The following is a 14,572-nucleotide window of genomic DNA, read 5'->3' as shown; positions in this document are numbered from 1 at the left end:
TGTTCTTGCTTTAGGCATTAATGGGTAAGCTGTCAAGCCTCTAGTTTTACCGTACTGCTTTTTTGCAAAGGGACTATGTGTAGTTTTGCACCTTCTGTATATGTGACTTCTCTAACCTTGTTAAATTTCCTGCAGTCCTCCTGTGACCAGGAGAACCCAAGTAGCCTGTATTTCTTCTTTTCCTTCTAGTTTCTGGAGAGCGAAGAAGAAGTGGATGTTTACATTGATACAGATGAAGAGTTTTGTAATGGACGAGTCACTATCTTCAATGGCTCAGGACCACCCTATTTTCACAGTTATCTCTACATGAAAGGTAAGTCTATTAAAACCATGGATGGATGGAATCCAGGAAACCTGCTTTCCCCTTCTGTTTCTCCAGAATCATCATCCTTATTTGCTCTTAGTTCTCAGTTAATTCTTCTTTTTTTCTTCTTCTTTTATTTAAAACAACAAATAAAATGAAGAGCTAGGAGGTGAGTGTCAGGGATATCTTTGCTACTGAGACCTAATTGTGCCCATGTGGTATGGGCTTAAATGACTCATTCTGAGCTACAAAACTGAAGACAGTACAAAAACATTTGAGTAGTGCGTATATTGCTATATTTTGTGTTTGTTTCACAAGTTTGTTCTGGTTTTTTTCTCTGTCTGAAATTAAGCATAACCTTGTTTCTCTCTTCAGCTGCCTTGCTTCATGTAGGAACTGAAGTGGAAACTAGTTGTACCCAAGAAGCAGGATCAGAATGGAGACATGGCCCTTGTTGCATGTCTGATGAAATTTTGCTCCCTTGCTTTGCAGGAGGTCTCATGAACCCATGGAGGCGGCGCTGGTGCGTTCTGAAGAACGAGGCCTTCATGTGGTTCCGCACCAAGCAAGAGGCACTGAAGTCAGGCTGGCTCTACAAAAAAGGTGGAGGCATGTCAACGCTTTCACGCCGCAACTGGAAGCGCCGTTGGTTTGTGCTTCGAGAATCCAAGCTGATGTACTTTGAGAATGATAGTGAGGAAAAGCTGAAGGGGACAATTGATATCAGAAGGGCAAAGTGAGTGACAAAATAATCTCATTGATCCCTCATACTCTCTAAATCAATAATGAAGTGTCCAGTGCTGCCAGTTTATTGGCCAGTGTACCTCTTAAAGGGCTGGGAGAATCAGAAATGAAGGAAAAGACAATTACAGCTTCTGCTTTTACTCTGGAGGGAGTCTGCAATTACTTGGTAGTTCTTTTCCCAGTCTTGCATTTCATAATCCAGCAGGAGCTTTTTCCAAGCCATGGATGGAGCCAGACCAGGAGGGGCTAATTAAGTACATACCCCATGCATTCTCTCCTACCCAAACTCCATCTGTTTTCTGGCTTCTCCAGGCATTTCACAGAGGTAGTATGAAGCTCACAGCATGATTTGAATTTGGCAGCATGTGCTGTGCCTTTTGCTGAGTCCTGAATGCTCTTTCTGCTGCCATAGTTAATTCCTCAGTTTATGCTGTAAGAAAGGAGAAACTAGTCACCTATTAGCATTATGTGGACTGTAAAGTGCCAAAAAACATGGCACACCCGACTTTGTAAACAGACCTCTGTATCAACCTCCCTGTTATCTCTTCTTCCATCTAGTCTGCTGGTGTCTTGAAGAAAATCCGTGTAACGCCTTAAGCTTTGGTTTTTAACTGTACAGATTTTTTTAAACATCTTAATGTGTACTGGAGGAATTTTCTGTCAGAGTTACAAGCTGTCTGTACTAGTTATTTCCCTTCTATATGGTGAAGGGTATCATGTGAAAGAATCAAGAATAGGGAATTTAGGCCTCTGAAAGGTTTTCAGTTTTGGCTCTTGTGCTTCCTTGTGTTTTCCAGAGAGATTGTGGACATTCATGAAAAGGAGAATGCTTTGGACATTGTGACAGAAGACAGAGTTTATCACATTGTTGCGGAGTCACCAGAAGATGCCAGGTATAAGCGGGAATTTTGTTAGATGTATTCATTCAGTGCAGGTCTGATCCAGCTACTCATGGGAGAACCTGAGAAACAATCACTTCCCTTTTGCTGGGGAAAAGAGGGGATTTGTTCCAGAGTGTTGTTTCATGCTTCCTGGGAGGTACCACACTTACTTTGGGGAATCCCCATTGCAGCTACCAAGATGGTGGTTCAGCCTATTAGTCATAGGACTGCCACCTTCTCATGTGTCTGTGAGCATGCTGAATTCAAGGGTTACTTCAGGAGACACACAAACCTTAATATAAACTGGACCATCTAATAGCTGATTTATTTATTAAATGGAATCTTGAATCAAACAAAAAGTCTATTCATGTTGTCTGTAAATGATTGCGAGAGCAGCTGGGTTTTATCCAGGAGACAGAGAAAAGGCTGCAGCTTATCAGAGTCTGTAGTGTCATCTGATAAAATCTTCCCAGTGCAAAGCAAACAAATGACTCATGTCCTTCCTTCTTGGCATCTTGGCCAGACAGTGGGAATCGGTTGTTTAGGGGAGGTTGGACAACCTGTTCTGGCTATGCAAAGCCAAGTTAAGAGGTTACTGTCCCTAGCTGCTCGTGCCTTTCCACTTTTACCACTTTTAACCAAGGCTTCTGCTCTCTCAGCCCAGACAGTGTAACTGTTTCTCTGATCTGCTGATTCTGTGAAGTTATTTAGGGTCTGTTATTATTTCATTTGGTGTAGGGAGAGGAAGGGAGAAGGTGTGTAGACACAATTATAACAGAAATGGACTAAAGATCAGCACATGAACAAGAAACACGCGAATTCAGGGGGCAGTAGCTGAAGGTAACTTCTTAACCGAGAACTTCAACAACTGCAATGCCCTAAGGTAACACTGCAGAATTGTTAGGACAAGTGTAAACAAAACGTGGCCTCTGTCTCTGTTCTCAGTCTCTGTTCTGAGGGAGAAGAAAGCACAAACACTTGCACTAGCAAAGGGCAGACTAGCAGATGCTCTAGAGTATCCAGTTTGAGAATCCTCCATGAAATGTAGATGTTTGCTGATCTCGATGGAAGCTGCAGATAAGAATCTGCTTGTTCTGCAACAGTGATTAGCCTCCAGGTATGTCTGAAGTGAGAAGCCCTTTCACAGACAAAAAATTAACTCCAAATTCAGTTATAAACAAACGCATGATTAATTGCCAACCATATGACTTTCAAGTTTATTAGCAGATCAGAGAGAGACTAGTTAAAAAGGCTCCCAAATGTCTCTCGGACTCTAGTCCAGGAAGATTCCCAACTAACTGTGTTTTTACAGCTGCTGTATGCTCTTCTCAGTCTACTGACTTGGGCTCTCTCTAAGGCCACTGCTTATTTACAGTTCCTTGAATAACAAGTAGAAAACTGGATTTTCCTGGAGCAGCTGTCAGTGGGTTGAAGAACGTGCACAGAATTTTCATGGATAAATAAGGAGGAAGGATGACATTAGAATCTAGCATGATCAGCCCAAGAGATACTTTGTGGCAATAGTACTCAGGAAATTGTGAATGAAGAAATTTTCCCAGTGGCAGCTTTCCAGGTTCCTTGATCATATTTTGGAGCTAGTTTCACTGCCCAGATTTTAACTCTGAGTCTGTTCTGATTGCCAGCGGTTGGTTTAATGTCCTGAGCCGAGTACACAGCGCTACAGCACAGCAGCTGAGGGAAATGCAGGATGAACAGGCCAATCCAAAGAATGCTGTGGTGAGTTACTGTGCAACCAGCCTGTGGGAATGCTTGGAACCCTCTCTGTTTAACTGTTTGTGTTTTTCCAGCATGTGCATTGTTGTAGAACATGAGCAGTATAAGAAAGTTGGACAGTTATTATAAAGAAACAGCAAAACTGATAGCAAAGAGAGTAAGCAGTGGGGATCATGGTGGTTGTGTTGGGTGGCTCAGCTTAATCACCTGTAACTCTCTTCAGTTTGAGGAGAAGAAGGAGACTCCGTCATGCAGATAAAATGTCTTTGGATGGGACTAGTCTGGGTCACAGTTGTTCCAGACAGAAGACAGCAGTTGGGAAGAACAGTGTATTTATGTATTTTGCCAGTACAGAGATACTAGCAAAGGTTATTTCAGGCCTTCATAATACTTTCTGGAAATTTGTAGCTGTTTTTCCTCTAGTCCTGTGGAGCCCTTGCACTTCTTATGCTGTTTGGGGAGCAAAGATGACTCACTCATGCCTTTCTCATATGTTCATTTCTACTCAAGCTACTGGAATTTAGAGGAATGTTTTCAGTTCAAATTCTATTCACAAAGGAGAATGTCTGTAATCTAAAATGCAATCTGTGTCTTTTTCACTGTATAGGGAACCCTAGATGTTGGGCTTATTGACTCTGTCTGTGCCTCAGACAATCCTGACAGGTAGGTACAGCAATCTGACCGGCTCTTAAATCAGAAACTCTCTAACATATTTTTGTGGGTAGCTTCAGGTTTCTTTTGTGGTTTGTATTTGTTTAAACTCATACACCTTTTTCTCCAAACACATGAAAAACTGAGATCTTCAGCTTGTTACAGCTTCATAGGCATGAAGTTCCTATGTGATTTGTCTTCGAGTAGAAGTTTCTCCTTTAACTTATAGAAGTGAAAACAGCCAGTAAATTATAGTCTTACCTATTAATACCACTGAACAAATATGTCCAGTAAAAGCAGCACTTCCAGTTTTTCAACAGAGTAATTTTAAGTTAATCTTGTAAATTTAGGGGAAAGAAACAGCATTATGAAAGAATAATGGATGAATTTAGAAATCTGTGTTATTCTTGAAGTCTTTGCAATGCAAAGACCTTCAGTTCAGTTAGTTTCAGTGAAGAGATTATGGGACATTTCATACCACTTTGTGTTAACATTTAATTATTTCCCACATAACAGGTTCAGCCAGGACAAAGATACTTACTACAGCGCTGAAGTAAAATGTTAGCTATTAAATTACTTACCTATGTCGTCTCTTTTTTTTAACTCACACAGGTTGCTCGGACTTTGGGGTTATTAGTTTAGAAACTGCATATCTCAGTACTGATCTAAGATTTCATTGATAAAAACATTTTAGGCAGTTCTCAACCTGTACTCCTCATAATTAATCTGTATACCAGTGAAAACAAGGAACAAATAATAAGCTGAAGAGTCAAAATTTGTTCATGTATGTACTGGGATACACTCTTCTGGAGTATCACTGTTTGAACCAACGTAAAAATTCTGAGGAGAAGGCTTATTCTCAACCAGTATTTTTATGCAGTTTATTTTTATCTTCCCTTGGTTTATGCAATTTTCTAAAAGTTTCTTGATTTGCGCCTTTTACCTTTTACTTCATCCTTGCATTCCAATTTTCAATTTCTGTTTTCTCATAGAAATCTTGTTTTGCTTTCAAAGTTTTCTGAGTCTATTCTCTTTGAACTAGTAATACTTTTACTTTTCCTGTAAAGTATTGATTCTCTACAGAATTGTGAATATTCTTTTGGTAGGACACAGTTGCATGAGAAGGACAAAGTCATCTAGAAGCAACATAACAATTTTTCCTCTGTTTTGTCAGAATCAGCTCATCCTTTCTAAAACCAACTTCGAGCCCATTTTAGCTGACCCTGCTGAGAGCTATGTTTGCTGTTGCATCAGTGGTTTTAATAAGTACAAGGAGCATGGCTGTACTAGCTCAGCCCAGTGGTACTAGCACTAGCTCAGTCCAGTCAGAGGGCGGATCAAAGACCTTTGCTTATGAACTCAGGACATTTTACAGCTGGTTATTATCTAATTAATATTTTCTAGTCTTTGGAAATAGCTTTTGAAAGATATTTAATTTCATTTAGCTGGTCTCTCCATTCATTAGTGCATAACTGCACAGAAGGTGATTTTAAGTATTTCTGCACTTCTCTGTTATTTGTATTCTGATAGTATTTCTGGATTGTTTGTGGGAAGATAAAAACCTTGACTTTGAGTATGCTGTGAATTGAGATATTTGCAAGGTTATGGCTAACTTTAATGGTTTTGTTTTCTGGCAGACCGAATTCTTTTGTGATCATCACAGCAAATCGAGTGATTCACTGCAACAGCGACACGCCTGAGGAGATGCATCACTGGATCTCTTTGCTGCAGAAACCGAAAGGGGAATCTAAGGTTGATGGCCAGGAATTCCTTGTGAGAGGTGAAAGGAAATGCATGCAATCACATGTGAAACTCCTCTTCTGCTTATAATCTGAAAGGGATATTCTGCTAACTTGATCTAGGGTTTAGCTGCTCCCCAAAACCAGTCATTCTTTGCCCATCTCCACCTTCCTGCCTGCTGCTTGCCACATCCTGTGTGTGCTACCCCTGGCATGGGGCATGATTTCCTGTCAGATGGAAAAAAACCACTACTTTATATGTTAGGTTTCTGATGTTAGTTCCATAGCTTATTTAAACATGTCCAGTGAGTGCCATCAGGAATAGGAAGGAGCGTGGCTGCTGTTTAGGAGCAGCTGGCTTAGATGGACTATAACATGACACTGTGGCTTTTGTTGTCAGAAAACTGTGTTCCTTCTGACATCTGTCATGTAGAGAGGGAGGGAGAGAGATCTTTGTGGGATTGCTACTGTCCTCAGCTAAACTAACTAACCTGATTATGGTAGACATAGTGAGGTGAGAAAAATTCTCTGAGATTTAAATTATGTCTTTCTAAAGAGCTTAATTGAAGATGGTGAAGCATGAGTAGTGATCACATATATTACAAAATATTCCCTCATTTATCTCAAGCATTTGTAAATTTCCTTAATACTTTAAGATCATCACGTAGTCTGAAATGTATGAAGACACTCCTGATTCAATCTGTGGAAAACAAGTGCATGAACAAATTGCTTTACATCTTTTGGAAAGAGTCTGTGAAGGAATAAAGGTCTAAGAGTGGTCATGGCAAGGAAGGAGGACAGCAGGAAAAGGTTCACCAAAATGTGGCATAAGCCTTCCATTCTAGGCTTAAAAATTTCAAAGAGATTGAATGATATAAAACAGATTAGCAGACAACAGTTTGAGTACCTTAAATTCAAAATACTTAATTGCAGGGCAACAGTTCCTTTTATCTCATATTGTTCATTAGTTAAAGGAAAAAAGGAATGATCCTTTGTAAAGTTGATGTATGCTCTGCGCTTCACAGTAAGATGTCTGTACGACGATAGTGTAACCACATAAGCATATATTCAGAAATGTCTCACTCTGTATTTTCTTTATATGGAAACTCTGAGCTCAGTCTCACATTCTTTGAACTTTTTGCCTCGTGGGGAGACAATGGTTTTTATATCTCTAAATAGAAAATTGTCTTTTTGACAGCTTTAGCAATACAGACTGTGATTTTTTCCTGTTACAGTATTGACTTTTTTTTTACTTTCTACTAGAAGACATATATCACCAAACCTCTTCCATCAAGGTTTGGATAGGCATTTGGCATCTCTTGGGAAGAATAAATTGTAAATTATTTATTCATGTGTTTGTGGCTTGGGATGGAAACATCCTGAATAGAGGATACCCTCATGATCACATTGGTGATGGGAGATCATTAATTAAAAAAATACATTGGACCGAAGAATGGAACTGCTTGGTGGAAAATTTTGGGCTAATTTCTTACAGTAACTGTGCAGGATACCAGTAAAGCAGAGCTGGTAGGTCCCAGCATGAGCTTTCTGCAGAGAGGTTGAGGATTGCTGTGGTAGTGAAACCACTGAAATGTTTATGTCTCTGTGCTAGGTTGGCTTCATAAGGAGGTTCAGAGCAGCAATAAGATGTCCTCTCTGAAGATGAAGAAGCGCTGGTTTGTTCTGACAAACACTGCCCTCGATTACTACAAGTCATCTGAGCGCACAGCTGCCAAGCTTGGCACACTTGTGCTCAACAGCCTCTGCTCTGTAGTGCAGCCTGACGAGAGGGTCTTCAAAGACACAGGTGAGAGGAAGAAAGCGGCAGTGAGCAGACCCCATGTGTGGAGTTCTGAAGAGGGGATGGTGCAAGACTGTAATGGTGTGTCCTGTTGAGAAGGCAGTCTTAATGTCATCTGAGGCTTTGTGTCTGACTGCAGACATCTCTGCCCATAGAAATTGTGAGAGGTTTGCAAAGGACCAGAGAGCAGTGTGCAAGTGACTGTAAGACCTGATGGAGATACACAGTGCTGATGTTTTTCACTGAGTAGTGTCACTGTGGATCTAAGTGTTTCCCAGATAGGGTAACAGGTGTGCATTCTTACAGTTGACACTGTAATTATTGGTACATCTCCATAAATATCTGTCACTTTGTAGCATGACCTATATTTGTCTCTGGGGTCAGTGCTATCCTCTTAAGTAGTAGCAATGCCATACACTATAAGTCTGTTTTATAGCATCACTCAACTTGTTAGAAACGAAAGATAACAAAGGCCTATGTTTGCTTTCTGTGCAACATGGCACAGTTCTGGGAAGGCGGGATCTGGCATGATCCTCCATTCCTTGCTTTATGAGTTTGGGAGGGAACTCAGGTTATGGGATAAAGGGTGAATCTCCCTGACAAAGAACATGAACCTTAGGACAAGACTTGAAATACTGGACATCTGAGTAGTGGAGTTGCTTGGGATACTTTTTAGAAGGGTTGGAAGCATATTTAGTAAAGTGAGATGAGAGAAAATTTATTCTTCTCATTCACAAGATATTGTCTACATTTTTAATCTCAACAGATGTCTAGGGCTGCCTTTAGCAGAGAGAATTACCATCACCTTGACATGTTCTCTCAGGTTGTCAAACACATATTTTTAAAAGTTATGAGAATTGATTTGGCAATCTGACTGGGTGCTGTGTGTAGAGTGGTCATTTTCTGAGTGATTAACAGCAAAGTGTAGCCCAAACGCTGTCTGTGAAAGTGAGCTGCCTGGTTGGCAGGCAAGTAGTTGTGTTACACTGCAAGATACGTGTATCTTGGAAAGCTGTTGTTTGTACCAAAATCTGGATTGGGACTTTCCTACTGATAAATATGTTTTGGGAATGGGGATGTTAATGTCTGCCTAGTCAGTTTTAACCAGACATACCATATGTTGCTATCAAAGCAGCAAGGGTTTTCCTTAAACCATGAGCTACAGACAAGAAGAGAACCATAGCATCATTAAAAGTGCAAATGATCTCTAAGTTAATCATGAAGTCCAACCATTAACCCAACATAGTCAAGTCCATCACTAAGCCACGTCCCTAAGTCCAATATCTGTACAATTTTTAAATGCCTCCAGGGATAGTGGTTCAACCAGTTTCCTGGGCAGCCTGTTCCAGTGCTTGACAACGCTTTCCATGAAGAAATTTTTCCTAATATTCAATATAAACCTACCTTGGCACAGCTTGGGGCCATTTCCTGGCGTCCTATCACTTGTTACTTGGGAGAAGGGACAGACACACACCTGGCCACTTCTTTCAGGGAGTTGTAGAGAGTGATAAGGTCCCCCCCAAGCCTTCATTTCTCCTGGCTAAACACCCCCAGCTTCCTCAGCTGCTCCTCATAGGACTTTGTGCTCCAGACTTTTTACCAGTTTTGTTGCCCTCCTTTGACACTAAAGATGTTCTGCTCCGTAACCTTCCCCATTGTCACGGTCAGACTGACAGACCTGTAGTTCTCCATATTCTCCCACTGGGCCCTTCTGGTTAGTGGATGTCACATTTTCTAATGTCTACTGAACTACATAATAAGGAAACAAGTTTCACCTTCCAGCTTCTTTGTTTCTCTCCAGGTTATTGGAACATCATTGTGCATGGGCGAAAGCACTCCTACAGACTGTACACGAAGCTGCTGAATGAAGCAATGCGCTGGGCCTCTGCCATTCAGGGTGTCATTGACAGCAAAGTTCCCATAGAAACACCTACACAGCAGCTCATTCGTGACATCAGGGTAGGTGCCATCATGCCAGTTCCCAAGTGAGTTGGGAGCAGCCAGGTCACCACTGTGCAACAAAATAATCAAATATTACGTGACTTTTATTTTGAATTAGCATGTTAGCTGATCTGTGTAAGTCTAGGTTATAACTCTGTGCAATTACAAATTGCTTGCAGGATTACACCATCAAGTATTTACGAATTCCTGCTTTATCCTTTCTTCTCCTAAGCATCCTCCAGACACAAATATAAAAAAGTCCATTCTTACCAGTCATCTGACTTTGATGTACCCTGAAGTTCTCTTCATACCTTAGGCTTGTGTGGTTAAATATCAGAGTAAAGGGTGGAAAGAAAATATCCTTCAAGATAGCAAAATTGCACCACTGTAGGAGGAGTAATTTTGAAAAGAATCTTTCCAAAAACTTTGGTAAATTAAACATGGAATCATATTAGAAGTCACACTAAAACATATTTCAGAAGAAATGTGTGTGTAATGAGCTCTAAATTAGATGCAACTAGATAGTATGTATTCAGGAAGAAAGAGCTGGGAGTGATTGTAGAGAATCTTGGAAAATTTCAGCTCAGAGTTCAAGGACAGATGGAACCGTAAATATTGTCAGGGAAGGAATAGAGGGCAACATGTGGAGGAATGTGATACCAGTTTGTATGGTAGCAACAGGCCCAGATTTTTGACACCATGTGCAGAATTTTGGTTGTTCTTTCTGTAAACACATCGGGAGAACAGGCTCATTATTACATACTGAACATGGTGGATCTGTGATCAGAAAGTCCATTAACCATTTACTGTTGAAAGCTTAAAGGATATATGAGGGAGGAATTATGCCACACATGCCTGTTACGTTACCTGTATTAGGTGTCAGCCGCAAGCCATGTCTGAAGGCAAGATTCTGTGCTTGGTGACATGTGGTATGATGCAGCATGGCTATTCTTGTGTTTAAGATTCAGAAATAATGTACAGAGTAATTTTTAGATGTGAGTTATGCTTTGGTCACGTAGTCCCTCTATGGACCTCCAGAAATTTAGATGAAGGTGCTTGAGCTTGAACATAAATGTATGAGGACATCCTGCAAAGGACTGTCCCTGTTTGAGGATAATTATTTTTTCTCTTTTTTTTTTTTATTTTCAGGAAAACAGCACAAACTTGGAAGTAGTGGAACAGACATATAGGAGGAACCCGATCTTGCGATATACCCAGCACCCCTTGCATTCCCCATTGCTCCCACTACCTTATGGAGATGTTAGTGTCAGCTGTAAGTATTTTACCCAAGTGACAGAATCCACTCATGTTTTGAGGGCCTGAGCACCACAAAATTGGTCTGTAAGCTCTCTGTGTGCAGGTGAAGTCTATTTAGTGCAGTGTAGCCCCCAGGGTTCGGAGGGGGAGCAGTCCCTTTCTCTCTCCCTTTCTTCTCCGGAAGGTATGCTGTGTCCACTGCTTCTTATCATGGGAACACTGAATCTTAAAGTAAATGGGGACAGATAGTTTATCATCCCTCTGGGGGACGTGCAGCATGTCATCCTTTAGCCACAACTGGGTTGCAAGTGGCTCCAGTGGAAGTACTACAAGAAGATGACATCATGCAGCTGTCAGTTGAATAGTATTCCTACAGAAGCTGCTGTAAAACCAAACTAAATGAATTCTTTCTTGAAATGCATCAGGAACATGAAAGAGCTGACCCTGTGATAAGCAAACAGAAAACCAAAGTGATTTGCTGATGATTCCAGACTGTTTGACATACTAAAACTGAAAGCTGGTGCTGAAGAGCTATAGAAGAATCTCTAATGTGGAGTGACTGAGTCACAAAATCTTTTAAGAAATTATTTTCAATGTGGATATGTGAAGCAGTGTGCCACATAGGTAGTGATCTAGTTCTGCTTAGGAGAGTGAACACAAATTTACATAGCTTTATGAAAATGCCAACTCCTGTGGTGTATGCAGAAACAAAACAGCTTACACAAGGTTTTGAAAGCATAGAAAAGAAAAAAAAAGGTCTTTGCACGGCTGTATTGGTGTATCATGCACCTGCATCTTGAATACAGGATGCAGTTTTGCCTTCTACATCTTTTCAAAGATAAGTAAAAAGCTACACAAAGATGATCAAAGGCATCAAGGGACTTACCTACAATTAAGTGACTAAATAAGGTGGGGTTGTTCAGCCCAGAAAGAAGATTTTAGGGACAGAAGACTGTTATGGAGAAAGTGAAAGAGTACTAGCTGCTTGTTATCTGTCATGATATAAGGATCCAATTATGTGGCAGATTAAAAGCCCAGAAAAAAATAAATTTTGAAATACAGAAAAATTACAGAGCAAGCACTTACTCTGTATAAATTACTGTACAGGACTGTGTATTGGAATAGCACAATTCATGCATGGGCACTGGGAAAGCAGTGGCTGTACAGGAGATTCAGAAGGACCTAAAGCCCCAGAGGTGTGCAAAGCAGAATGCAAGCCTGCAGCAGGATGGTATCACATGTGTCTGAGCAATTCAGAGCAGACATTCAGGTGCTCAAAAAACCTAAGCAGTTTTGGTCTAAGCATTTTAAATCTAAGCAATAGGTAAAAGCTCCATCTGCGCAATTTCACAATTTGTGGAAGTTCTTTGTTGGCTCAGGGGTCAAAGCTAACACAGGCACAACACAGAGTTTTGAAAGTATACAAGCCAGGCTTCGGTGGCTGCATTTAGGCACCTCAGTTGCAGACACTGAATCCTGAACTAGATTTCAGTGTTTGTTTCCCTTAAAAGCATCACTCTGCCTTTCTGCACAGTATATCCAGAAATGAATTTGCAGTGCAAAGTGAGATGTTGGCAAATACTAATTAAAACTGCATTTGAACATTTATAGGGGAAGTATTAATGAATTTTGAGTATAAATTTAAGTTCAGGATATGAGCTCAGGTTGCTGTACAGAGTAGTACAATTGCTTGCAGTGTTGCTGGGCCATTAGAAAATGAGGGAGATGTTCACCTCTTGTCACATTTGTGATTGTTTCCCAGTGCAACAAGAGAAGGGTTACAGCAGCTTACAGGATGAAGCAGTGAAGATCTTCAACTCCCTTCAGGAAATCGAGACGGTGTCTGACCCCATACCCATTATCCAAGGCATCCTGCAGACCTGCCATGATTTAAAGCCTCTTCGTGATGAAGTGTACTGTCAGCTCATCAAGCAAACTAACCACATGCCACATCCCAACAGTACTGGGAACCTGCACCACTGGCAGCTGATGTGCTGTATGAGCTGCACTTTCCTGCCCAGCAGAGGGATCCTGCGCTACCTCAAATTCCACCTTCGAAGGTAAATGTCCCTTCGGTTTGCAGCCTGTTTCCTTTTACTCTGCTTATCTTCCACTGCCCTCCTCCTGTGGAAACATCTTCCTGTGGAGTTCCAGCCTCCCGCTTTTGCCCACAATTCTTGCTACTAGTTCTTCTGTGTATTCAGACTCCCCCCTTGCCATCCATCTATTGTGTCAAAAGGATGTGGCATGTAAGACACCCAAAGCGAATACCATGAGACTGTGTCACAGTGGATTTACAGCTGATGAGCTAGTGCTCACTAATGTACATATAAACATTATCAACCTGCTGGAAAGGTGAGGACCAAACCTTCATATTCATTGAAATGTGTACTACCCTGCAGCTGGCACAAGCAAAATGTGTACTATGGAGCAGGAGATGTACTGTAAATCCAAACTATAATTTTTCAATATTTGTTTGCTTAACTAAGCACATAATGCTTACAATTTTTAATTTTAATCTGCTTCAGCCTCCCATTTTCATGAACTAAGTAATTTCCATTTCTTCCCAATTCATCTTCAGCATCTAATGCAGCTTTCCAAAGCAGTCTGCGTTGGGGCTGAGCTGCAGCCTTGTAGCCTCACTCTTTTCTTAATGATGAGAACGATGAGAAAGATCAATAAAATCTATTTAATTATTTACAAGCTAGAAAAGAGTGAGATGAATTTTGTGTCAGTACACCAAATAGCTGCACCCAGGGCCTGAGTCTGAGAGGTGCTGAAGAATACTCAGTGTAGCCATTTCATAGTTTTACGACTGCAGTTGCAGATATTTTTATACTTAGACATGCTGCCCTTAGAGGGAAGAGAACTGTGTACAAGCATCTACTTTCTACCTTCTTAGTTCTCAAATATACTGTAAAAGTGCTCAAACAGAGCCAGCAAATGAAAAAACCATTAAGAATAAATGAAAAAAGTTTACATTTGATTTAATAGTTTTTATTCTCAGTTTTGTAAATTGAGATAGTCGATTGTACTGTCTTCAGCTGGTACTAAACTCCTGATAATTTGAACTGCTTATTTCACACATTGCTGAGCAATGTCACTGAAGTCACTTTCAAATGACTAGTAAAAGCAGGTTGCATGGTTTAGGAAATAAGTTGTATTTCTTGTGGTTGCACTTGACATCAATATCTCTACCAGACAAGTTTCATGGTAATGTGCGGTTCAATGTGTAATGGAGTTTTTTTACTTCTTTTTACAATTAGGGTAAAAGACCTCTTTCCAGACTCAGAAATAGACAGGTATGCACAATTCATAAGTGACTCCTTGAAGAGAACAAAGACAAGGGAGTTTGTGCCCTCCCAGGAGGAAATACAGGCTCTTCTCACGCGTGAAGAAATGACCACAACAGTGTACTGCCATGGCGGCGGCTCCTGTAAAATAACCATCAACTCCCACACCAGCGCTGGGGAGGTAATGCATTAGTAGCATTAACCAGATGAAGAGACACCTTTTTCCC

At 40.8% G+C, this 14,572-nt stretch overlaps 1 protein-coding gene across 3 annotated transcripts in view; it reads left to right on the top strand.

The window, feature by feature from the left end:
- Nucleotides 1-14,572, top strand: part of LOC116789131 (unconventional myosin-X-like) — a 90,371-nt gene that overhangs the window by 68,929 nt on the left and 6,870 nt on the right. For all 3 annotated transcript variants that reach the window (XM_032692528.1, XM_032692527.1, XM_032692529.1), the window contains 11 exons: nt 190-313; nt 797-1,040; nt 1,846-1,941; nt 3,573-3,666; nt 4,271-4,326; nt 5,952-6,094; nt 7,666-7,860; nt 9,656-9,813; nt 10,945-11,068; nt 12,815-13,112; nt 14,319-14,526. In XM_032692528.1, the coding sequence (XP_032548419.1) occupies nt 190-313; nt 797-1,040; nt 1,846-1,941; nt 3,573-3,666; nt 4,271-4,326; nt 5,952-6,094; nt 7,666-7,860; nt 9,656-9,813; nt 10,945-11,068; nt 12,815-13,112; nt 14,319-14,526 (1,740 nt within the window). The remainder of the gene's footprint in view (nt 1-189; nt 314-796; nt 1,041-1,845; nt 1,942-3,572; nt 3,667-4,270; nt 4,327-5,951; nt 6,095-7,665; nt 7,861-9,655; nt 9,814-10,944; nt 11,069-12,814; nt 13,113-14,318; nt 14,527-14,572) is intronic.

This window comes from Chiroxiphia lanceolata, chromosome 7 (genome assembly GCF_009829145.1).
Source record: "Chiroxiphia lanceolata isolate bChiLan1 chromosome 7, bChiLan1.pri, whole genome shotgun sequence".
Lineage (NCBI taxonomy): Eukaryota > Metazoa > Chordata > Aves > Passeriformes > Pipridae > Chiroxiphia > Chiroxiphia lanceolata.
The sequence above is the reverse complement of the archived record's forward strand: the minus strand, read 5'-3'. Positions and strand labels throughout refer to the sequence as shown.